General features: G+C 32.2%; 2 protein-coding genes across 4 annotated transcripts in view; one reads left to right on the top strand and one right to left on the bottom strand.

Moving 5' to 3' along the window:
- Nucleotides 1-15707, top strand: part of LOC120348195 (parathyroid hormone 2 receptor-like) — a 35313-nt gene extending 19606 nt beyond the window's left edge. For all 3 annotated transcript variants that reach the window (XM_039418322.2, XM_039418321.2, XM_039418323.2), the window contains 7 exons: nt 1076-1142; nt 1943-2040; nt 4599-4740; nt 5346-5387; nt 11693-11821; nt 12671-12832; nt 13579-15707. In XM_039418322.2, the coding sequence (XP_039274256.2) occupies nt 1076-1142; nt 1943-2040; nt 4599-4740; nt 5346-5387; nt 11693-11821; nt 12671-12832; nt 13579-14064 (1126 nt within the window). In that variant the 3' untranslated portion in view covers nt 14065-15707. The remainder of the gene's footprint in view (nt 1-1075; nt 1143-1942; nt 2041-4598; nt 4741-5345; nt 5388-11692; nt 11822-12670; nt 12833-13578) is intronic.
- Nucleotides 15708-15991: 284 nt separating this feature from the next.
- The window catches only part of LOC120346911 (uncharacterized), a 30277-nt gene continuing 18907 nt past the window's right edge, over nt 15992-27361 (bottom strand). Inside the window, exons 16-29 of the mRNA XM_039416703.2 lie at nt 26077-26223; nt 25276-25410; nt 25031-25165; nt 24259-24386; nt 24103-24184; nt 23161-23260; nt 22624-22768; nt 21329-21485; nt 20724-20836; nt 20284-20377; nt 19514-19704; nt 18690-18812; nt 16732-16865; nt 15992-16269 (exon numbers count right to left, since the gene is read on the bottom strand). Coding sequence (XP_039272637.2) covers nt 16140-16269; nt 16732-16865; nt 18690-18812; nt 19514-19704; nt 20284-20377; nt 20724-20836; nt 21329-21485; nt 22624-22768; nt 23161-23260; nt 24103-24184; nt 24259-24386; nt 25031-25165; nt 25276-25410; nt 26077-26223 — 1814 coding nt within the window. The 3' untranslated portion in view covers nt 15992-16139. The remainder of the gene's footprint in view (nt 16270-16731; nt 16866-18689; nt 18813-19513; nt 19705-20283; nt 20378-20723; nt 20837-21328; nt 21486-22623; nt 22769-23160; nt 23261-24102; nt 24185-24258; nt 24387-25030; nt 25166-25275; nt 25411-26076; nt 26224-27361) is intronic.

Raw genomic sequence — 27361 nt, 5'->3', positions numbered from 1 at the left:
ATGAAAGAAAGGTTTTCAAAATTAATTTGTTTGCTTCTCTATTAGTTATCATATTTATTTATTTTTTAAAATTGGGTTTGTTCATCAGTCATCATACATGCACATTCCATTTCTCTACCATTTACTTCTGATTGAGGTTAAAACTCAAACCATTTGTTAAAAGACAAATATTTACAAAAATTCTTCTTATTGATAGATCGTAGGAGAACAAAAATTCACTGAAGAAAAAAATTTTTTTTTTTCATCTGAATACTATTTTTACCTTGGAAATAAAAGTGGAAATTCCTAAAATAAAAAAGAAACAATCAGACAAAATTTGGATTTTGGGGAAACCATATTCTCATGCTGTTATCTGTCAGCATATACTTTGTATACAGCTTCACAAATCCTGATCATGCTTAACCAATAAGCTACCATAACTCACACATAGGAGAATTATTTTAAATATTCCATCTAGTCAAAAAGCAGTGTTTTAGTACGGGCTTTCGTTGGCCCAAAACCAAAAATAGGGACGGTGGTGTAAAAAATTGCTGCTTTAAGTACATTATATCTGACAATGAATAAGTCAAAGTACCTCAAAATTAATGAAAAATCTTAAGAAAATGGCAAGTTTATTTTGCATGACCGCAAGTCTTGAAAATAGGGACACATTCTAAAAAAAATTCTCCTATTTTATTTTATTTCAAGAAACATGATACATTTGATAGTATCCCTCTCCCTCCCCCTTGCATGGGGCAAACATTTAAAAAAATAAATGCCTACATTTTGACATCAATACATACATGTTAAGTTTCCTTAGAGTTCTATCACAAAGGTTGAATTGTGTATGAGAAGCGGCTTTTTCAAAGTAAATTTCACATTTTATTAAGAAATAAATTGTAAATACAATGTGAAGCGAAATTTTTCAAAATGCTGTTTATCAAAAAACTTTTATACTTTTATTTTTTTCTCTTTTGTTTTCGCTTTGAAAAAGAGATTTTGCATTTTTGACATAAGTAAATTTGCAGACTTTTAGGTTTTTATACTCGTAAATCATTGATTGATAATTCTGATATTAAATTTTTTTCTTTTGAAGTTGTTGGGACATTTCAATCACAGAATATAAATGGATCTACAATGGACCTATTGTTGTTGCCAATGTGGTGAGTACTTTGTTCTACTTTACTGATGATATCTTAGAAATTCTATATTCTGTAAACAAGTAATTGAAAAATGAATATATAATATATAAGAGTCGTTTATGTTGATTCAAGTCAGGGATGTGCAACCTTTAATACAGTAGGGCCAAATAGAAATAACTGGGTAAAACCGCGGGCCGAACCTTTATTTAACATGATCTATCCAGGCAAAATAATTTTAGTTACTGATCTTGTGACATGTGTTCTTTGCACAAGCTAGCTGTTAAAGCATTATAAAGTCATAGATAATAAATTGGACTCAGGTATAGGCTTCGCAACGCAAAGGGTTTGGAATTACTAGCATGTACTGAATTAAATTGAAAACACCCTTCGCGGGCCGCACATCATTCAAAATTGGCACTTCTCCGCAGGCCGTACATTTTTTTTTGCTGGCGCATTTGGCCTCGAGCCGCAGGTTGCACATCCCTGATTTAGGTTAAGTTTCCAATAATGTGGGCATTTCAGTGAAAGCCCGTAACTTTACTCAGAGATGACACTTGTTCACTTCTGAGTTAGATTTTGCACATCCTTGCTTTGAGAAAAATCTCTCATAAAAAATATTATGGCAATCATGAAGTTCTTGTGAAAAGTTTTGATCAATTTTTAATACAATGCATCCAGTATATTATGAATTAAATATAAGCTTCATTTGGAAGAATGTCCCTCACTTAAATAAAAGTATTTTTTGGCAAACGTGTATAGTTACACATTATCATGCAAATTTCTAACAAATTATATTCAATCCTTATTATTCATGTTCACAGATAAATTTTCTTCTTTTCCTGAACATAATCCGAGTACTTTGGTATAAAATGAGGGAACGAGGTGCTATAAACAGATCGGACAATAGGCGACAATACAGGTAAACACATCTCTTTGGAACACGTTCAGCTGACAAATCAATGAAATGTTTATTTAATTCTGTAACTCTTAGTCACATTACAATAATCAATAATATTGAAGCTACTCAATTGAAATGAATTCCATGTTAATATTGAGTGATTTGTGAATTTGTATGACATGTAATTAAAATTTAAACGAGTTTTATTGATTATTGAACTTGGGTCGTGTATGCTTCAGTTGTTTATACCCTTATTACAAATTGATTTCATATATACTATTATTATTCTTTTATTGGCCTTATGTATTGTATATCATACCGTAATCGGAATCCATATATTAATAAATATTACACCAAATTTTTCTGTTGGATTGAGTTGTAGTTCAATAATATTATTATCAGCTATAAAGTATCATCAATAAGTCCATACATCTGAAAACAAATACCTGATTAACTAATCACATACCTGACATAAACTAGTAACTGTACGATAGGCTGCTGTTTGCCATGTGATTAAGACGCTTATAGCCTTTCCTCTCCCTCAGCATAAATATGTAAATCCTATCCTAATGTTTTTCGACATTTTTCAAATTCAGGTATTTTCAGTGTTTCGTAAATGATATATTTAAAAATTTGCACAAATATAACAAATTCTCTAAAACACTTTCAAATTAATATTTCTCATGAGTTAGTTATCCATTTAATTAATCTGATTCAAACTTCCATCATTTCTGGCCTGTCAGTCATGCTTATGGCAGAGTCTGCTTGTGTAATCCTGCGTATCAAAATTTATATTAGACTTTTAAAGTAAAAAAGTTTTGTTTTGGTAATTTCTAGTTTTAAGGCATTTTTGCCTTCTTAAACAGCTGATATTGATTTTTTATTCAAATCTGTCGACCTGCGGTTGATAAAAATTAGAAATATCAGAAATAATATGATATCATGTTGTCTGATTAACTTTATATTTGACAAAAAGGTCCTCCTGTAGTATGTGTACCAGGTTAGGGTTGGGCAATAATTTTATTTCGATTTTCCTTATTGTAATTCTATTACGAGTCGGGAACTGTCTGTGTTAGACAAGTGAATATACCTCCTGCCCATAGGTTTCAGTCCGTTTACACAACTTGATGTGAAGTGGGCGAACAAAATTAGTTACCTTTATCTCTATATTGGTACACACACTTCTGGAGCGCCGATAAAAATCATACTGGCCATGTATTTAGTGAGTGATCATTCGAAACTGACCCACTATTCGAAATTTGACGGTTCCATCAACATCTTGTTTAAAAAAGAAAAAATAGCTAATTTTAAGTGACACTAAATGCATGATTTTACATACCAACTGGTAATCAAATTAGAAGTCTAATTATTAATGTAATTATACTTTTATATAGGGTACCTGATATTATGGCTGAATATAGGAAAAATTCGATTAGCGCAATTTGAAATTTTATTTATTTAGAAATAGTCGAAATTTTGTAATTATTCGTTTTGGTCACACTGGTTTGGTTTACTTTAAGAAAAATTTTGGATTATAAAACAGTTCGAATGAAGTTCATTTGAGTAAAACAACAACTTTCGATAGATGTGATCAACATGAAGAAAATATACAAAACAGAAGCGTGGAAATTGCTCTCCCGCTACTGTTTAAAAATGATGATAAAATCAAAAATTACAGTTGTACTAAAAAAACGAAAATATGTTATCGACTTTCTTGACGTCAACAACCTAACCGTGACTAATTTTTATTGAACTTACTAGATTGTAGGTGGTAATCAAAGAAATGATGACAGACGATTTTGCATAAATTTTACCCGTAATGTGAAACAATTTTATACAATTTTTGATTTAGTTTGATACATGCAAATTTTTTTCTCTGATGATCGCCTTTGATTTTTGTTTGTTTTTTCTATTTATTCCATTTCGAATACTCTATGTACCCTATATTTTATATAAAACATGACTCGCACAACAAATAAAAATAGGATATTCACCAGAGAAAAACGAATTATCTTAAATTTAAATTTCGTTCATGCAAATTTCTGCATTGGATAGCAAGTTCAAATAGGAATGGCCGAAATAATCTATTATTTTAAATACATTTTTAAATAATATTTTTGAATATGGAAACTAATTTAAAAATGGGTGATGCTCAGCAATGAACACATAAAAATAAAAGTGTGAGTTTGAATTTGAAAATACCTGAATGTCGAGATAAAATAGTGATTTGAGATTTGATCCGTTCTCAATTTTTCTGCTTTCAGAAACTAATTTGGATATTTGTTTTCAAATGAAACTGTTCTAAAGTATTGTGAAATCAGGAATTTAAAACATTGAATTTAATTTATTGTAAAACAATTTGAATGTTTGATTTGTTTTGGACTTCCCATGCATAAATTAGATTTTGTTTTAGCTGTTACAATAATACATGTAAATTTCTTGCAGAAAATGGTTTTTGTTGTATAAATTCTCAATTACGCTGCGTTGTTTGATGTTGAGTTTTTTTATCCCCCATTTTGAGTTCTCTTTCATTATGTACATTCATGCAGAACCTAATGCTATTGTGTTACTTTCTTTAGGAAACTAGCGAAATCTACACTTGTTCTCATCCCGATGTTTGGAGTTCATGCTATTGTGTTCATAGGAATGCCTGATAACATAGAAAAAGGTTTATGGTGGGACATCAGAATGTATTTTGATTTATTCTTCAATTCATTCCAGGTAAAGTATTGCGCAATACTATGAGAGCATAAATTATAAATTTTTCGAAATGAATTATCCTATTCGCATATTTATAAAATCGGTATATAAGTTATATATTTAATGAAAAAAGTTACTGAAATGAATGGCAAATGGCTTGATTTAATATACCATAATCTTCAATTAAAAATGGTTTTTCACATATTCCACTTAATCTTGCAATGTCTGAATAGACCACAGAAATATTATTTTTACGTTAATTTGTCTAAATCATAACTAAATTCTGATTTATGGTAATATTATGGAATATACTTTACTTATTTTTCTGTAATCAGGCAATTTGAATATTATCAGTTTTATCTTATCTAATCAGTTATCAATTTTCATCATCATGTGAATCATGGTATCTACTACCTAATTGAGAATCTCATCAAAATTAAATGAAGCATAAATTATAATTTCTTGATATTTTTTGAAATTTTCAAAAAGCAAAATCCAAATGTCATTCAAAGGCTGAGGTCAGTTTATAGTATTTTCTCCCAAAACTTAAATTGATCATGACCTTCTTTAGTAAATGTTTCAACTTCATGCTATTTTAATCTGATTATCTTTGTTTCTTCGTTCAGGGATTCTTCGTAGCGATTATTTACTGCTTCTGTAATGGTGAGGTGAGTGAGTCATACATGATATGAAAATTAGATTAGTTAAAGAAAATGTGCTTTCTGTCTGGTGGGTTTTGCTATTAATGAAATTGTTCGGTAAAGTCTGGTATATCGAAAATAAAAAAAGAATGAATGAATTTATAACGGAAAATATATATTTCATAAATGATTGTTATATTATTTGTTTTTATCAGTAATATTATAGGTATAAAGATACTTTTTTTAAATTCAAAAATTAGAAAAAAAAAACCTAAGTTTGTGTAGAGATTTTGACTGAATGAAAGTAATTTTAAGGTATTTTAAAAAATACCAGACAAGTCTTTCTAAAATTATTTTCCAACTTATTATCAGATATAGACATCTGAATTTGTAGTTTGGTTTAGTAGCGCGGGAATGCTGAACGAGAAATATTTCAATTCTCCCAAACTTCTTGTCTAGCGGACCAATCTACTTGTTCAAAACCCTGATCAGAGTGAAAGGGGCTCACAAACAAAATTATAGACTTCTTGGTATACTTATATTTGTGTTCGAAAGCCCCTATTTTCCTTGCTTTGTTAGTATTTAAATATTCTACATTTGCATATACAATCTTTTTATCGACCGAATATTCAAATATTAGCGATCTTCTCTAGTGAGCCTCAACAAGTAAAGGAATTCCATTTGGCTTTGACCTCAATTTGTACTTTGACAACGTAATGTAATTAAGGCTTCTTGCGCTTGAAATCGTGCAACAATTAAAAATAAACTTGAACCTAATGGTTATTTAACTTTGTTACTGTCTGAAGTGATTGGATTTTATCTTTGTGATCTTTCTTAATAAAGTTGAATAATAATTAGATTTTACTTTACGATTTTGTTAATGAGTCTTTTACTTTCCTGGAGCAAATTTCTAATTGGCGTGACAGCCTCCCTAGAGGTTAAAGTTTTGTACCTGGTGATCTACGTCGGTGTCAAAGGTTAAAAATCTAAATTCCAAATCCCACTCTCACTACTTCACCCAGAGTGTGATAAATTGGATAAGCGGTGCCAGAACCAGGAAATCTTCTTAAAATAAAATGTCTCTTCCATAGCTGCTTGTACCCTAAAACAGTAAATTTATAAAAATTTGCATATAAGCCGACCCTACAAACCGTACGATCTTATCGTGAGAACTTAGCATGGTTCTAGTTGTAGCTGTTGGAATTAAGTTAGCATAATGTCATTTTGTTTGAATGGGATCAAAGTTATGTGTGTATAAGTCGACACATATTAAAAAATTTTCTATTGCAAAAGTGGACAAATTTTTGGTTTGATAGTAAACAAGTTTATTTGTATTTCAAACTTTTGACATCACACAAATAGCTTATTTGGATAATTTTCAAGGCTTATCAGGTTCAAGTTTCACGATTAGAAACTGTGACTCTTGTTGCCACAAAATTCATGTTTTATAATTGCACACGACTTATACTCCCTCATTTATTATTAATGGATTGATTTCCACATCAACCCCCTCAATGATGCCATGAATCAGCATCTAGAAATCGCTCAGAGACAAAAATATCACCAGCTGTTTTATTTTCATTTTTTTAATTTGTTTCGGAATACCCCAAAAAATAGAGAGAATTATACTGAAAAGTGTTAATCTTTCAGCATCATTTCATTTGACAAATTGTTTGACATTTGAAAAGTTTCTCAGAAAATTGAAACTTAAATCATCTCCTCTATATTTGCATATTGTAAAGAAATATTTAATTCGTACACACATAATTCTTATCAAAATGGTGGATCTCCGTTTATATCGCTTCGTTTTACATAAGTGCTTATTTATAGTCCTAAAAATTGGTGAAAATCTTTTTTATATCATACTCTCATAGGAAATTAACCATCTCTAGTTATCGTGAAAGGTTTTCTCAGCGGTGGCAATTTTACCAATAATATATATTCAATTGTGTGAAATAATCCTATTTTTGATATTGAACCTCAGACAATTTCAATCCAGGATTTCACTTTTAATATTTGCACTTCACATTGTAAATGAATATTGAATATGCTCTTTTCTTCAAAAACTAAAATCTGGTGAATTTTTTCCTTCCATCATTTCTTGAGTATTACCGAATTTTGTCTTATCATAAATGTTTACAAATATTAAATGTATATTCATTTGGCTAACACAGACAGTCCCCAACTCGTAATAGAACTAAAATAAGGAAAATCAGAATGAAATTATGGCCTAACTCTAACCTGGTGCACACACTACGGGAGTACCATTAAATGGGATTCATGTTAGTCTTTTTTTCAAAAATTTTCTTCAGCAAAGAATTTAGCAATATCCATTTATTATTGGTTGAATATTACAGAATCCTGTTTTATAATGAATTTTTATTTCGAGTAATTAATTGATACAATTTCAGTAAAATCATGTTTTATTCCATATAAATTATTAATTCACTTGAAAATTGCTAATTTTTACAAAAAACACTATTTTATTCAATCTAAATTTCATGAAATAGATATCTTTGAATAGTGTAAATTTTAAATATTTTTAAATTGTGTTTTCCCCCACCAAAAATGTTGTGAAAGGGTAATATTTGACTTCCCAAATTATTAATAAAAAAAATTCTAAAAGGTTTTGTTTTCAAACCGGATTTTTTCTCCATCTTTCATTAGTTCGTTAATGCATTCGACGACAGACACAGCACGAACTCTCTCGTGTTAAAATCCAGCTCAGAACCCACCGATCTCAGTGGAATGTTTGTTTAGTACAACTCATGTATAATCCATAACCCGCTCAAAATGGTTCCTTCAGATTACAGGAATGAATCTTTGTTATTTTAACATATATTTCATGTTGAGCCCCAAAATAATCTTTATTTACCCAAAGCATTAAAGTAGATTTAAATATTCGAACCTGTGCCGCAGTTTCAATTATCAAGAAGGCACGTCTAGTCCAAATTCTGCTCCTGCGTCAAAGAAATTGCGTGCAACAGCATTTCAGAATTAGACATTTTCTTTTATATCACAAACTTGGAACTATAACATACATGCTTGATTTGGTGGTATTTTTTTGTCCCATACCCGATCAAACTAAATTTGTAGATAATTTTGTAAAGAGTACCCATTGTGTTCATGGTATGCTTAACTTTGTACAAATAATTAGAAGAGCTAAACAAGTGTTTTTGTTGTTTCTTCCGGCCAGCTGTATTGTAGGATAGACAAAAATATATGAAAAACATAAATGAAAGCATGATTTGTTCTGCTGCCATTTTTTTTATTTCCACATTTCTGCTTGAGAGTTAAAGCTTTGAAATTTAATTTTAAATAATATAATAATTAATTTTGGTTTTTCGGAAATGTTGAAAATTTGATGAATTTTGAAAGAGGAAAAATTCCTGTGTCACAGTTACGCTATAAAAATTTTAGGATTTATCAGACGATGTACATTGGTTCACGTCTTCAGTTGAAGGCGATTGCGATAGGGAATTAATTATATTATTTTATATCAAAATCTACTTATATTAAAGCTCAATCGAAATTTTATTGCTAAAATATATTATTTTTTCTTCGATGATATAATGTTTGGATTTGAAAAAATCTTGAGAAATAGATGTTTTTGACTTTGAAATATCTTTTTTGAATTTTCGAATTCATTTTATTTGAGATCGATGTCCAAAAATTAGCTAAGTAATGATAATTTTATTTACAAGTTTGAAGTTTTTAGTTGAAATAAGAGATTACCGGTGTCTGATAACTGAGCAATTATTTGGCATATTGTGATAAATTATTTGTAAACAGAAAAGTCTTCTTTATCACTAATGTTCATAATGGATTATTGACTTGCATCCTTAACCTTGGAATTTTTGACATAAAGCATTCTATTTAAAGTTGTGAACAACTTTGGCAGAAGTACAACAAGTTTAAGAACATCGTAAGAAGTTGAGAATAATACTCTATTTTCCCTGGAGAGAAATTCCAGAAGCTATGTACGTGTTTGCACGCACGTCACATGAATATTTAAGTCTGATTTTTATTTGTGGTCTCTTTAATATTTAATATCTTCTGACGTCTGACACAGTTTTAGACATTTGTAACACGTTCCATTGTATTTAATGTTTTATTCATTAATGACAGAGCAATATTAATAGGATAATAAGCCATGGATAATTGGAATGTTGGCATGCAAGGGAGAATTTAGTATATTGTGTTAGAATTTCAATGCTTTTACTTGGTGCTATCTGCATCATAGGAATGTATAGAGTGTCCATAAAGTCTTGAAAGTTTTTAAAATTGCAAAGTGAATTTACCGATATCATATATTGTTTTTGCCCTCACAGATGTATTAAATGAAGTACAAATACATAAACAATTAATAATTAAAACAACAACAAACTGGGTTAAGATATATTGAGAACTGACTTCATAACAAAATTAAAATTGTAAAGGGACTTTGGACACTCTGTATATCTATGGGTAGTGTTTCTTGAAACCTAAAATATATACTGTTCAGGTGTAATAAAACACTCATTCAACATTAAATATAAAGCTTTGGACTTGATTAGCAATTTAAATCTTGTCCATATTTTATCCAACCAAATTCCTAACAAATCTTCTTATAAAATTAGTGGCAATATGCCCTGGGGAGAGTGCGTTTGTATTTTATCGAGTTTTATATAGAACACATGACTAGCCTCATTCACTGTGTCTGTGAACACATACCGGTACTTGGGCGCTCCACAAGTGTGTGTACCAATATGGAAGTAATTAATTTTGTTTTATATTTTCTGCCCATAAGCTTCAGTCCCTTTACACAACTTGATGTAAAGTAGGCGAACAAAATTAGTTACCTTCATATTAGTACACGCACATTTTTTTTGTATTTTTATTTATTCAACGGCGTTCTAATCTATTTCTGCCTCTGTTTTCTATTTCAATTCCATATTCCACATGTAATTGTTTTCCACTGCCGTCATTGAACAAGACTTTGCAGCATAAAACATTTTTCATGCATTAGAGAATTGAAATGTATTTTTGTGGTTAATTTAATCGCAGAAAACATATTCATTGACATGCTTTTTGACTTTTAAACTCATATTTTTTCTTGTAGCTTGGTTAATGATTACATTTTTTTTACTCAACATGAGCAAGATACGTTTTATATTTATGCGGATACAAAAACAGACAAATGAGCCAAAATATATGGTCACATAGGTCATAGTTCGTATGATAGGTTTCCATAATTGCAAATTTTCGGTGTTTTGTACATACAATAAATAACATGTTTTTTAAAATCAAATAATATCTATTTTACATCCAAGTCTTTAACTGTATAGACTACATGCAAATGATTCAAATATATCCCTGAGTATTATAAAATCAGCAGGACATGCATGCCAACTGCGACTATGCCATTTTCCCAACTTCTCTTTGGCTTTCCTAGTCGATTAATAAAGTATTGATTAACAATGTGAACATAGCAAGTTAGTGGTGGACTCAAGCACACCACTTAAATGTAACACAATATGATTATGCTCCACTCAACTAAAAATATATATTTTTTTTTTCCGGGCAGCTCTTAATTTTTTGACTGTCTGCTCATCCAGAGCCTTGCTTGAAGATGATTTATGATATAATTATTAAAAATCATTTCAAGGATGGATAGCCAAATTTGATGTTTTTTTAGCTTATATTTTTATATGCTTCTCATTCTAAACTAGGATCTGTGCAGGATTGAAATAAAAAGATGTTACATATTGGAATGACTGTAACCTTTCTGGTTTAGCATTGGCTTTACACCAGTGGTTCCCAAACCATGGCCCAATTACGGCCCGCGTAACAATTTAATATGGCCCGCCGAACTTGAGTGAAATAGTTTAACACTTTGTTTCTAATTTTTTGCGTTCTAGATCCCGCCAATTGTTACGTCATTATCACAGTTTAAGCATGTTAATATTCGTAACAATTCAATCATACCAGTATTTTAATTATACGTATCGATGTCGACATCAATCCCTTGTGGGCGCCATTCTCTCCCGGTTCGCAAATATTCTTCCGCTTCTAGTTTTGGACTGAGGACACTGCTTTACAGTATGGGAGAGGTGGTGGGCATGGGATTTGAACCCAAGATTTTTGATCAGCAATGCCAAGGTGGTGTAGTCAACACCTAACACTTTGACCACTGGCCAGGGTTTCTTAAACTGTGCCCTTAGCCCCCAAGCTGGGCTCCTACGGCTTGGTATTGAGTGGGCCACAAGCATAGACCTTTACTTGGTACCATTTGATCATGAAAGTTTGATAACTACTCTGCTAATTGAGCTAATTAACAATTTTTTTTTTAGGTTCAAGCAGAGTTCAAAAAAGCTTGGGAAAGGTTCAACTTGAGTGTTGAAATGCAACGAGGTAATAGAGAAAGAAGTCGATCATCAGTAACAATGTTGACCAGCTTTAATAGTTCGGTGTCTCAACAGGTACCAATGCATTATGTACCTACACTTATAACCTCTCATTGCATGAAATCGTGCATAATATTTTGTGTTAAATTTTGCTTGTTTGAAAAATGCTTTGTTCATGGTATTGCATTCATTGAGAAAAGAATGATTGTGAAATTGTGAATCTGAAAAAAATGTGGGTTGATAAAATGTACTTGGGGGTTTGGAACAATCGAATCTTAATCAAATTAGGTATTAGTATTATGAAGATTTCTGTCAAACGCTGGTCTAACCGCTAAAAAGTTAAAATTCTTAGAAACAGGGAAAATTTAGGCCACTCTAAGATTGAAAACCTTGAATGATTCTGAATTAAAATGAATTCTACAATGTTATACGTATTTGGAAAATTTGATACAGGAAACTATTAGAAAGTTAGTTATGGGTTTTTATTGAGTTAGGAAGTACCGGTATATACTTATACTATGAAGGTAGAATTCAATCTACCGGTGAGTATGAAATTACGTCATTACATTCTTTGTATATATTGCAAGTGTTTGTCTGCAATTCGCTTGCATATTTGTGTGAGCATCTTGGAAGTTTTATTGGTAAAATTATTATGAATTATTGGTAAATGTGTTAAAAGTTACAGTTATCAAGAGACATTTTCCTGAAAAAAGGAATGAAAGGTTTTTTGGTTACTTATCTATTCTAATCCAGAATAAATCAACTGGAACTCCTATTTATATAAACATGCGATGTAATATTAATTAGTAACGTGAAAATTTTCCTATTTAAAGTACTCAATCTCTCTTTTTTTGTAAAATGTCATCTAAGTTTATAGAACCTAATCATTTTCGTGTTATCACTTTATGAAATATTTCCTTTCAGGCGAGGTTGTCTATCGCAGGACAGGGCAACCGGCGAAATTCAAATGTCGTCAAAAACTGTTACCAGGGAACCAACAACAACAATGTGTCTACTTCCATGACAACGGCCTTGAACAGATCCAATTCAATAGAATATAAAACTCCACTACTGGAGGAAGTTAAAGTAATGTTGATTTATAAAGAAAAATTAGTTTCAGGAGATTATACTAAGGAACCCTTATTAGTCCATGAAATCATTTTATTCATTCTTTTATGTCAAAAATCAAAAAAATCCAATTTTACAATTCTGCACTAAGTTTGTTGAAAAGATTGAAGGACAAACATGATGTAATAAAATGTTCCCATTATGTCATGTGATAAGTGTTCCCATGAATTGGAATAAAATAAACAAAATTTTGGTGAAATATGAGGACCATAAAAAATTTAAAAGGAATAGCCATCTGGCAACTTTCTCCATCTTCAAGTGCTGGAAATTTGAAATCATTTGTTTCATTAGTTGCCGGTAGAAGGAATTTTTTTCAACAAGTATAATTTAGCTAAACATCCATAGTATCTAAAAAATAGCATTTCCAATTGGTCTAGAACAGGCATGTGCAGCCTTTAATACAGAAGGGCCAGATACGAATAACTGGGTAAGATCGCGGGCTGCACCTACATAGGCTTTCTAGTAGTCGCAGTCACAAAAATTTTGGTTATTGATCTTATGTCATGTGTTGTTCGCTTTGCACAAAATCAGCTATAGGCTTTGCAACGTAAAGGGATTGGAATTACTCACATGTACTAGATTAAATCAAATTTAAAACTCGTGTCGTGGGCCGGAGGTTGCACGCTCCCGGTCTAGAATAAGGAAAATGTTTTTGTCGATAAGCCGTGTTTATTAGACATTGAGTAATATTTTTTTTCAAACAGGACGAACACAAGACTACTAATTTAAGCAATGGATCAGCCACAGTGGTCCGAATGCAAAAGGAAGATTTTCTATTAAATTTGGGAGACGATGAACATCTCGCTCCTTATGCATCGTCGACTTGCGTTACAAACGAAATCCGATCAATCCCAAAAATTATGGAGGCTGACGAAGAAGATTACGAAGAAAAACGTTTCGAAATGGCGTTAGAAGAATGTCCGTCAAAAGAAAACTCGAGTTCAAAACCCTTGGACGAAAACGTTGTAAGTAAATACGACTCCAGTAGCAGCAGTGAGATATCAAGCGACTCAAATCGGGCTTCATCATGTGGTACGGACTCTGTAACGGACAATTCATGTAGGAGAACCCCGTCGTTTGATTCTGGAATTTCATCCATGTTAGGTGGAAATCCAAGACTCTCGACTGTATTTCCTTCAGATAGTTCAGATAAAAATAATATCTCTGTGACTTCAGAAAATGAGACCTGAAAATCGTGCCATGTTTTCATTCTTAGCACTTCCTAAGTTCCTATATTTGACGAGTTTTTTTACTCAATAATCACTGATTTTGGATATTTTTATATCTGAACAAATACCATATGCTGTATCACCTTATCAATATGTTGATTGTGAAAGCATGATAATAGTAATGTCATCTTATATGCCATACAAAATTAAATTCTTGTCAAAAGTTAACATTGTCACCAAACTGCTCTGGAGGTCTCTGATTTCAAAATATTTATTTGGAATTAATTTGGTCAGGTTTGGGTATTCAAACCCATTTTGACCCGAGTGATGTCGCTATGTTTTTTACAGAATGCTGAAAGGAATAGTATCTTTATACTTTCAGCCTATTTAAATAAATGTTAGTACCTGCTGAAGAGAGTTGAAAACATTATGATAGAACACTTACCCCAAAAGCCCTGAATGTAGTTTTACTAAAAAAGCCACGTTTGTAAATTTAAATTCGAAAATAAACTATTTAGGCTCTGAATCGCTCATATTGAGTTGCATAGTTTTAATTCTGACTTCATATTCATAAACGTATTGCTGACCACAAGTTAAGTGGTTCAAGTAACTAAATTTATTTTATTGTGCACGAGGCATGTTAGTTATTATTTCCTGTATCACTATACTTACGGTAAATGCATTGTTGTGCATTCAAATTTGGTGCTGATTCATTGTATAAATTTAGTAGTATATCATCACAGCCATTTCATTTTTAGTACATTTTGTTTATCTTAAACGTTCTTCATTTTTTACCTATTTTTTCATTTTAATTTCTGACGATAACATCCTGTTCTATATACTTATCTATGTTCCTACGTAGTCATGTAAATCAAATTTATATTGAACAAAATCTTTAAGTAAATCTGCAGTGTTTGAGTTTTCGAACAAATAGGTAATTAGTAAGCTATTTCTTAAGTTTGCAGTGTATACTTCCTTATAGTGTTGACAATAGTGTTCAAAAAATTACTTTTCTATATCATACCACATTCCTAGTTATTTGTAGTACTAACGATACTTGAAATATTAGATATAATGGGTTTAGTACTTGGGAGCTTTGTGATAGACAAGCCATTCATGGTTTGGCAAGAAAGAAGTGATTTGTTTTTCGGTGCTACTTCGCATGTGTCTTTCAAATCATTGTTGACATTATTATTAATATATTGCAAGTTTTACAGTTTGGGGCAAGCAATAATAAACAGTGTACCTTGTTAATTTCATTGTGGAAGTCACCTTGTGAAATAAAATTTTCAAATTGTTATGTTTGTATTTAAACATTATTTGATAAGCATTGTGTGCCATTCTCTCTGTGTATCAATCAGCAAAATTGTTCTCAAACCATCTCTTAGATCATCTTTTTCTACCATTTCCAACTTATCCTTGGATATATATATATATATATTACAATTATGATTTTACCTGACATAAAAGCACTGCTAAAAGACGATTATTCTATTTCTGATGAAAAGATACTTTGGATACAAATTATCTGACAATTTTGAATAGGTGTTGTCTATATTTTTAGTGTCATTAGTTTTATATTTGCAGTTTTTCTTCTATTTTTGCTCGTAGTTGCAAATCATCAAGTTCATTTAAAATATTGTGAATAAAAACGCTAACTACAATCTGGTAATATGCAGTTTTGTACGAGCCCTCTCTTCAGTGATGATGACTAAATTGAAAGACTGAAGTGCAGTAGCTGTATGGTCGTTTTGAGTACAACTTGTCAACATCATGTCATATAGTGTTTTTGCTACAATGTTTAGTCTCTCTCCAGTACGATATTTCAAATCCAATAATTTATAAGTCAGATTACATACTATCAACCTCTGTTGGCTATAGGTCCCCCCCTTAAGAGCCTCCAAACACAAAAAAAGTAACATCGATTCCACCGAAGTATTATATTTTTGCAAGTAATACGAACTGTAATTAATAAATGAAATATGAGTCAGATTGCAATGATTTGGAAAGTTAGCTTGACAGAAATTCCGTTAGTATTGAAAAAAGTAATTTATTAAATTCTGGCTCCCGAAACTTCTGAGAAGTTGTTTATTGAATTAAAGGTCAGACTTTTCATAAATCCATCTTCTTAACTTGGTTCCAATTCTGGTGTAAACACCGGGCTTTCCCTTTATTCCACAAGTGTGTCCCCATGAAACAATGCCACCAAGATACCAAGAGTCGCCACTGCAAAGTAAAATATGTGTTATGAATTCTGATTTAGCTCGTTTTAGAGAATCTATGAAAAGTACAGATAATCTACAGTTATTATAGGATTACTCACTTAACCTGTGGAAGAAAAAAGCACATGAACACTTAATAATGTAGCCCCCTTATGGGATTACTCTTTCAATTTAATGTAGATTGTTTATGATATGTGCCTATGTGAACCTCCCTGTTTTAGCAAGATGCCCAGCAGTTTTCCTTTACTTGCTCATTTATTACGGCATTTAAAAGCACATTTTAAATTGGAGTGAGTAGGCAAAATTGTACTTTGTGCTTGTGTGTCTCAAAAGCATAAGATAATGAATGAAGAGTGGAACTTAACAGATAGCAAAATATGTCATCGAAAAAAGCATTCAGATAGACTTCCAATACATTCTCTGAACTCGGTAATTTAGAAAGCTGTGTAAAAATATCTATTTGCACCTCCAAAGTGTAAACGGTCCTCCTGAATCACCCTCACATGCGTCCTTATCTGCGTCACCTCCAGCACAAAACATAGTAGAACTTATTTTGTATGTTTCCCTGCACTTGGATTGTTTTACTACTGGCAATTTGACCTGAAATAATATATTTAAATAAAATAGTATAAATAAATAAAGTATCAATAAAAAGTGGCCAGAGCTTTTCAATGAAATAAAAATTTATTATTACAAAAGCTAAAAATATCGTTTAAATCGAGGGAATATTATTTTGTATAGAGTAGCAGATGAATTTAACCAAAACCTTTTTCATCATTGTATCAAAAATATTATGTACCGTAAGTTGAAATAAATACATCTAGTAGAAGGATACGTTAAAGACGCAAGTGACTGGACAGAGCATTCGAAATCTTGCACATTTCATCAGATATAACAGGGTGGTCCAAATCCAGACCCGCATCGCTTCAGCTGTTATTTCGTCATAAAATTAACCAAAAAAATCTTTTGACTTTGTTACACCACTGATGTCCCTCAATTGATCAGTGTTAAGGTTGGTGCTCTGGTTATCTGAACCAACTAGCAAAGTTAAATAATGTGCTTGGCAGTTCAAATTGTTATCTGGCTTTCTATCTTCTTGGTCGGGAATATGTGTAACAATTTTAGCATCAATAGAAAACTACAAATCTAGCTAAATATTAATGTTATAGCCTAACAATACAATTCATGCCGGGTGTTTTTTGCAATCAGCCAGAACAGCATTAAAAAAAATGCTGCCTATATATCGGAAAATTTGATAATTAACCTCCTGTACATCAAATTTGGTAATCAATCAATCTGCAGTTATTTTGTAAACGCGAGTTTGAAATCTGACGAATTCAAACAAATTTTTAACTGGATGTGGGAGGGAAATATCACAATGCTTGCTTGATATGTCAGCATAATTCAAAACGACGTTTTAGAATCTTGTGAGCAATGAGCATTTTCCAACTTTAGGATTTTGTTTTGTGAATTTCATCGGCGTTCGAAAGTCCTTACATTTGCGGAAGCACATTTATTGAGAGTTTGAAATCTTACACTAAATGTAGATATAGACCCACTTTTGCGAGTGTCAATAAGTTATTTGTTGGTTTTCGCATGTTTTATGATGTGGCCCACGAACAATGCAAACCTAATTTTGTGGCCCCCGGAGCAGACCACCTTGGACCACCCTGAGATATAACATTCAATGTTTGTTCAATTAAATTACAAATTCTCACAAATTTCAAGCCTATTATGGTTTCAAAAATACTGAATTCAAATATGCTGCTACTGCAAAAATATTTGATAGCCAACCCATGCTTAAAATATATAAAGATTGTTACCATAAATGATTGCTGAAGTTGATGATCAAAAATATTACACTTTTTAAAACCAACTTTTGATTTCATATTTAAAAATATTTCATGATTCGAGTCCAATACTGTATTACGAATTGTAAGAATGAATGTGGAATACGATATAAATGTTTAACATTATTACGATTTATGCCAAATATTTCATAGTGGATTGTCGCATTACAATATTATGTCAATTGTCCCATGTTCATATTATACTCTTTAATATTGATACATTTTTCTACTTTTTTATGCTATTATCAATTACTGTTAGGTTTTTTTCACGGGTGTTGCTGCTCGATGACCAGTCTTGGTTTCTCGCGACTCCTTTCGCCTCTTTTTACATACTGTATTAATTAGTTTATAGTACTTCATGTATGGTGGATAAAATAAACTACTGATTACTGATTACAAGAAATTTAACAAGCGTGATACTAAATAAGAGACATATCTTTAAAAGTTTTCATTTTATGACTCTCAGAATTAAATCTCAATGGATTATGTTCAAAGGTAAACATAACGGCCAGACAAACTCCATTGAATAATATAATATCATCATAGCTTCATTTTATAAAGGAAAAAGACTCACTTCACGCAAAAACTTTGAATTTGTACCATCACTCTTTATTCCCCAACCAAACACAAGACCGTAGTTGGGTGGCCTGGCTGCTTTTGACTTGTCAGTATCGGTAGGTTTCGCAATGCATATGGGCTGAAATTCAATATTATTTGGAGTAGACTAAATAGAGTTTAAGTTACCGCCTATTAAAAATGAATCTACTACTACTATTGTTATGTGATAGACAGACAACCACGAGCAGCAAAACTCGATTGTTATTGTTTGTTGGTAAGGATGGCAAAGATCATATGATTTGACATTTAGAACGAATTTTATTCTGAAATTTTAAACATATTCAAGCTTGGCCTGGCAGTCGACAAATCTTGCTGAACGTTGATTGCTATCGCACCTCTAATAGCCGTTCCCTAACTCACAGGTTCAATTATGTGCAAAGAGAATGCTGGATTCCTTGCACTTGTAGCTCATGTTACTACTGGTCATTTACAACTTCCATCCTCGTGTTTGGAAACTGTTTGAATAATCCTGGCATGGACTAATAGCTGAAATAATGTGGTTTCTCAATTTGATTAAGCTGTTTCATTAATTTTCTCCCCAGGGGTAAATAAAAGTCTTATGGATAAGATATTCAAATAGACTAGACTTTCCCTTAAATTAGCTACATTCAACTAATTAAGATAATTGGTTATATAATTAACACTAAATAAATAAATAACACTAATCAATTAAACAAAATTCCATTATCTAAAAAGGGTAGTTGATTTTATGTAAGGCATTATTTTTTATATAAATAAGTCCAAACCTAATAAAAAAAGACATTTTTGCACTATACGAACCTTGACAGCCTGAGAGAAATAAATAGGATCTTTCAATACAATAATAGCAATATCGACATCTAATGTGACTGGATCAAATTCATCATGTTTAATGAGTTTCTTTATGTCAGAGGATTGTTCATAAGGTTCTTTGTATTGAAGGTCTGTGTCTCGTCTGCCAACATATACTGTTACTTCATCCTCAGCGATCACTGATAATTAAAAACAATATGAGGATTGAGACCCGTCAAATTCACTGATACAGTCAATTCATTTCTTCATAGTGCTTAAAATTGCGTTAGATATATGTATTATTGGGTTATATTCATTCATATAACCAAATGGATTTAACCTGAAACATTTAATGAAATTGCATATTTTCATGAGTGACTATCTTCAGGAATCCACAGAAAGTTTATAACCACTAACTTTAATGCATATGGTAAAATCGAAACCAGTATTTCCCTGTTGGAAAAAAAAATGTTCTATGCTAAATAAAATTTTATTGCTTTCGAATGAGGGACATTAATTTTCATGAGGTGTTACATAAATTCAAGATTTTTCACTTTGTCCCAGGATACCCTGCGATACACAAGATGACTCCATTAACTGAAGGAGGTTGAGAGAGCTTGAATGGGCTGCTGAACCCATCGTAGTCTGAATCTAGTGATATCATAATAAGTTAGCTGCAAGTATTCCATAATTGCACACTTTTTGTGTGAGTGAATATTCTACAGCAAAAGATTATCTGACTAAAAGACGATAATTAGAAAACATAAGAATCAACATACATTTAAAACAATGAGCTGCTGTAACAATATGCTTTGTATCGATTATGCTTCCTCCACAAAACACTCCTTGTTTTGTTTTTATTCCAATTGATTTCTGAAAACAAACCATAGCATATTATTACAGCAAAAATGGAATAAGATCATCTTATGATGATGGATTAGACGCTGGAAGGCATTTTTCATAAACACAATTCCGAAATAACAAATCTGGGCGCTCCCAGTTTGTGCACCAAGATGGCGCATACCATAATAAGGTTATACCATAATAAGACCATCCTTATTTTAGTTTTATTACGATTTCGGGACTATCTGTGTTAGCCAAGTGAATAACTCTCTGCTCATAGGTTTCAGTCACTTTACAAAACTTGATGTAAAGTAGGCGAACAAAATTATTTACCTCTATAATTGTACACACACTTCTGGAGAGCACAAAATTTTACCTTATACAGCATTGCCATGAATGGAGCCATCAAAGCTTTAGTGAGTTTCCCTCCTAATACTTTTTCAACTATTGTTCGACTTGGTATATCAATTCCTGGAGCTTTTCCACATACTGCAATGCAATATTACAATTTCGTTAATAGATATTAATAGATATTACAATCTTATTCAGAAGTTTATAAGTGATGTCAACCCAAATTTCTGAAGGAGAGATATGAAATCAAGTGCCAAAGAAGGTAGAACAAAATGACATATTATTGTGCAACCAATAAATAAATATCATATTATCAAGATCGTTTAAATGATAAATCTGAATTACTAATCTTCGATTACAAAAAAACTGTACGAGGTATTTGGTATTAACGAGGTTGGTATTTTTGAATATTCTTTCTAATTCGTTATTGCCATTTTTTTTAAAACTTGGGCAAGGCGGTGGGTATGAGACTTAAACCTAAGAAGTGTAACCTGCAAAACACGCCATGCATGATATGATAAAATCTGAGAACAAATTGACATCTATCCATCCATATTAAATCTATGTGAAATATCTAGCTCAGCCTGTTCAAAAAAGAAAAAATAGATGTCTTTTCAGGATAGTACTTACTTGCACTTGGAATAGCTGGTATTTTAACAACAAATTCAGCAGTTTTTTCTGTATCACCATAACCAACTTGACATGTATAAACACCAGAATATGAAAAGTGTGGACTGTATATCACCAACAGTCTTCCCTCTTCTTTTATTGACACCCATCCTGAGGCCTGTTGAGCAATGAATATCAATCGATATAACTAATAAATCAGAATTCTGAGATCAAAAAGAGACTATATTTGCAAATTGTTTGACTGATATAAAATTTGGAATTAAACCACATGTAAGAATGTAACATGGCTAGGAGCTGCGGCATACCGTGCTAAGCAGTAGGAATACGCTCGCCACCGCACCTCTAATTACCTTACGAATCCTGTGTTAGATAATTATGTGTGAGAGGATTGCTGGACTTTTCGCTGCTGTAGGGTGGTTCACATAACTGCTTGTCAGTTACATTTCTTCATCATCAAGTCCATGCATCTGAAACAAATACCTGGCTAACTAATCTCATACCCAAAATGGACTGGTAAACTGGTGCAAGACGTCGTTTGCCATATTATGAAGTCGTCTCATTGACTTCCTTCTCCTCCAAGATAAATATTTGAATACCAATCTTAACATTCTACCAGTATGTTACATCACAATGTGGTTAGGCACCAAATTCACAAATGCAAAAATGTAAATAGGATTTTTATATTTATCCTGGGGAAAGGAAAGACAGCTCAATCATATGACCCCTAATATAGTTACCAGTCTATGTTGGGTTCATAGAAACATTCTACCAGTAATTTGGATTTGATTGTGAAGGGAGCCGTAAAAAGCCAGTGATTAATTCTGCCACCCTACGAAAACAAGAAATCCAGCAATTCTCTTGCACAGAATAATTCTCCACAGAATTCAAACTTGCAAATCTGGACAATGTAATCAGAGATACAATGTGGTGTTCCTAGTGTTGGCAATATGTGCCAACCCTTCATAATCAAATAATGTGGTTACACTTTGTATAAGTACGGTAAATATTGGATTTTTGATCTCTCGTATACCACAACCTCTAGTTACCATTGCAGATTCAGTATTCAAATAGATAACCAGTTCATTGTTTAGAGAACGTAGATAAAGGCATAGAACAATGTGTCTTCTACTACTAATTCGTATCTATAAAAAAATGCGACTACGAGTGTCATACATGTGCTTTAAGATATGCAAAATGTGCTTTGAGATATGCATATACAGTTATAGAAAATTGCAGTTTTGAAATTCAGATCATTTAAGATTCTAAGTATTTAGAAGTATTATTTACAAACTCACAAAATCTATTTCAACTCTGTTAAGCCGCCAGATAATTTTTCTGTTCAAGTTCATCGGTGAAACACAATGCAATCGGATTGCTTTCTTCGGATCGTATGGTTCCACTGGTTTTATTCTGACATCTATCTCTTCACACGTTTTCCCTCTACAAATATAAAATTTTAAAACCTGCATGAATAGCCAAATTTATTTAGATGATCCAAAAAAACTATTCTTCCTCCTTTTATTTAAAATGTTTTTCTATATGAATGTAAAATTCAGAACAAATAATTATTTATACTTTAGTGGAGAGAGAAACGAAGAGTTTAGAAATCGGCGAAAGAAGTAATTAACAAAAAAGATTGAGAACCATTAAATTAAGGTAAAAATTGATAATGAAATTTCGACTATCTGTTCTGAAAAATTATTTTTCTACACATCATATTTACGATCTAATTTAGTGTCTTTTAGCACTGAATGCTTCTCATTCACTTTTGTGCACATGATTTAATAAGAACAGGCAGCATCTACACAAAATGGCATAATACTGACACTTACTTGAATCCAACAGGACATGCACATATAAAATCTGAACCAGGCGTTTTGCAGTCGCCACCATTTTTGCATGGATTTGGTTTACAGGGATCCACAACTAAAACTAAAATTGTTTAATTTAAAATTTATAACTACATTTTCAAAATCTTCTATTTATCCAGTTTCACCTTAAATAATACTCCGTACTACGGCTCGACAGTGTGGCCCATCGTGCTAAGCGTTGGGAATATGCTCGCCACCGCACCTCTGATTACCCTGCATGGGTTTGCAGGTTCGAATTCCATAGTTATGTGCGGGAGGATTGCTCTACTCTTTGCCGTTGCAGGGTGGTTCACGTAATCGCTGGTTGGTTACGGCTTCCTACACCATCAAGTCCATGCTTCCGAAAACAAATAACTAACTAATCCCATACACGACATGGATGGTAACCGAACAAGAGACCGTGGTTCGCTTAATGATTAAGCTGTCCCATTGGCTTTCCTCTCTCCCGGGATAAATATATAAATCCTATCCTATCCTACAAGAGATTCTAAAATGTATGGAAAAAGTGGAATTAAAAGAGCCAGAATAATACAACTTCAGCTGAGACAATTTTCCTTGCTTTCTTGAATGAGTCTGACAAATCAGAAATTACCCAAAAAATTAAGAAATAAAGTTCATATCTGATGATGTCCGAGAAATCGTTTAACAAGTTATGTACATTAGTTGGCTCCAGAAGTATGTGTACCAATATGAAGGTAACTAATTTTGTTCGCCTATTTTACATCAGGTTGCGTAAAAGGACTAAATCCTTGAAAGGATATTGACTTGTCTAACACAGGCAGTCCTCGAACTTATATTAGAACCAAAATAAGGAAAATCGGAATAAAATTATGACCTAACCCTAACCACGTACACATACTATGGGACCCATCAGTTAACTAATTTTAAGAAGCACACCAATACCTTTGCAAGATTTCCCATCTTTCTGCAATTCAGAACCTTTGGCACATTTACATTCAAATGATCCTGGTTTATTTTCACATTCCTAAAAACACAAAATACAGCACTTTTAAAAAACTGATTTTATAATGTACCCAAAGTATAATCACCAAAACTTACATCTTGACAACCGCCTTTATTTACTTTACATTCATCTTTATCAACACATTGAGTTGGATCTTGCTTTGAATTCTCAAATCCTCTCCCACACACAACAGGCCTGACAATTCCCGGTGCATTTGAACCACCTGGTAATTTTGGTGAAGATTCTCATATATTATTAAAAAAAGTATGGCTTTTATTTAAGAAACAAAAAATATTAGTTTTCCTAATACAAATTTCTAGTGCTGCTTTTATCCATTACAGTTTTATATAGTATAGAGACTACAAACACTTTTAAAACCACAAAAATCAACATCAAGTAAGATGGACTTATGATTTGTAACCTTGGATGAAATTTCTGAAAATTTGAGGTGTCTTATATTTAGTTGTGTTTATGAAAACAGAAACAGTTTTCGAATCATTTGTAGCGTTATGAATTTAAGTGTATTGTTTTTAGTATGATGTGCAGTATTTCGAGGCCTATAGTTAGAATCTTTATGGTGTGGCGTTGATAGGGCAGGGCATAATTATGATTTCACAACAGCTCAAAAATTTCCAGCTTGAGCGCAGAAATAATGGTTGTCATAATTCGTGTAAAACTATGCCAAATTGGAAAGTTTTCATTTCCCAAAACTAACTATGTCTCATGCTATTACCTGCTGCTTGTCAAGAGCCTTGTTAAGAGCAAAAGTGCTAGCTACCCCATATCAACTGCAATTTTGCTGTTTGAATATAGCGTTCAACATGTGCATCAAAATCAACTAGCCTAAAAAAGAAATTACAAACTCACTGCACTCTGGAGCATTTGAAACACCTTTCATCTTCTCAGGACAAACACATGAATACTGTATTCCACTTCTCTTGTATGGTGAGGGTAAACAGAGATGTCGGCAATTATTCGTTGCACAAAGATTTCTATATTTCTCTGTAGGTAAATAAAGATAAAGATATTAAGAGATGCATAATTTCATCAAAAATCAATTAGAAAAATATAAAATTAAAAAAATATCTAAAGTAAGTATCAGCACAACCAACCAGGCATTGGATTCTTTGGGTCATAAAGAACCATTCCCATCGGTCTTCTTAATGTTCTCGATAAAATATGCATGTCTTTTCCTGTTGTTTTGTCTGCGCTCATTAATCTTCTTGTGCCCCAGTCATTCCAATACACTGTCAGAAACAAAGTGGAGTTAAAATAACATTATGATACTAGTATCTAAAACTCGAACTCACATTTATATGACTGTACATAAAAACATAACAACAATGCAACATAAAAAATATGTTTATATCTTATTAACTGTTCATATTATTTTCAAATTAGTATATTAGCTACATTAAGATAGGATAGGATTTACATATTTATCCTGAGGAAGATAAAAGAAGATAAAATGGTTTAATCATATGGAGAACCACGGCCTCTCTTCCGGTTACCAGTTCATGTCGGATAGATGATTAGTTATTCGTTTTCAGACACATGGACAGGTTGGAGGAAGCCATAACCAACCAGTGGTTGGAGAACTACCGTATGACAGCAAGGCGTCCAGCAATCCTGTTCTACATAATTATCCCCCACGAGATTCGAACCTGTGAACCATCGCGAGGTAATCAGCGTATTTCTAACACAGCCGAGCCAACTGTGACAGTATAACAAATTACACTCAAATCCCATGCCCATGACCTCAACCAGGGTGTGATAAATTAGGATTTGCAATGCCGAAGCAGACAGATTCTGTTCCTTCAATAAATCACAGCCCCTAACAATTCAGTAGCTACTTGGAGTGCACTTAGTTCAGAGTGAAAGATGTAAAATGTCTTAAAAAAAATGATTACAACCTCTATCTTTGTAAATTCCAACTGCATAAGGTTGAGGTATGGTTGCTCTTCCAGATATAATAACTTTTCTGCCATTTCCATCCAAATCAGATGATTCGATTTTATCAAGTATTGAATCACTGAAATATAATCTCTTCTCTTCATAATCTGTAGTAGAAATAGGCAGTGATCAGTAGTTTAATGTTCCACCGTAGGTGATACTCACTACATGAGTACGTAATATAAAAAAAAGAAAAAAATGGTATTTCAGAGATAAGGGTGGCACGAAAAACCAATACACACGATTAAGTCTAACAGTAATTGATAATAGAATTAAAAAGTCAAACAATGACTATTAAAAGAAGTATAAGTCAAAGTAAGTCGAGGCGACCTGGTTATCCAGAAGATGCCCAATACAAAGAGAAACAAAAACGAGTCCAAACACCGATGTGCGAGTGACCATGGAATTGGCAGGGGGACTACAGTGCAGCAATGGAATACAAAAATTATGAAATCAGCAGCTAATTGGATAGGATTTTTATATATTTTGAATGAAAAGTGCGCTAAGATGGCTTAATCATATTTGAGAACATTGTGTTCAAAATAAAAGTACATGGGGACAAGTGAGAAGCACAGACAAGGCTTTGATCTTACTGCACTTGGCCCCAAACATCATTTTACTGAGATTATAAAGAAATATTGGAAATGTTGCAATTTTTGTGAAATGACGAAGTAGAGCCATCAATACTAATCAACATTTTTCCAATTGTTTGCATTATGCAGTAAAACTATCTCAGCTAAATACTTGAATTAGAGTCAAATTTTATAAAGTGGTCATGGTGCCATTTATTCAAATAAAAATGAAATTTGGATTGATATTTTTTGTAATTATTGGACATGTAAACAAACTATCCATTCTGTAAACCCATTATTATAATTACAATGTGATAAATGTAACAACTACAAATACAGTGAAAACAAATTGAAATTAAATAAATAATGATGTACAAAACTAGAGAACTGGAATTAGTGATTTTATATAAAATGGTATCCAATCATGATAAAAATTCATGTATTGTCAATATCATACATTATAAAAAGAAAATTTTGTGCATGTCACAAAAATCTTAGAATAATAGTGAAAAATCCTTTTTACTCGGAGAGATAATAGCTGATAGTGTCTGTAATCTGTTACAATATGACGAAACATTACTTTACAGTGGCACATGTGTTTAATGTCCTTTGGCTGTTCTTGTGAAACTCCTTAGTCATCTTGTAACCGTTCTAATGTGCTCTGTTTTTTTAT

Source organism: Styela clava, chromosome 11 (genome assembly GCF_964204865.1).
Source record: "Styela clava chromosome 11, kaStyClav1.hap1.2, whole genome shotgun sequence".
Lineage (NCBI taxonomy): Eukaryota > Metazoa > Chordata > Ascidiacea > Stolidobranchia > Styelidae > Styela > Styela clava.
The sequence above is the reverse complement of the archived record's forward strand: the minus strand, read 5'-3'. Positions and strand labels throughout refer to the sequence as shown.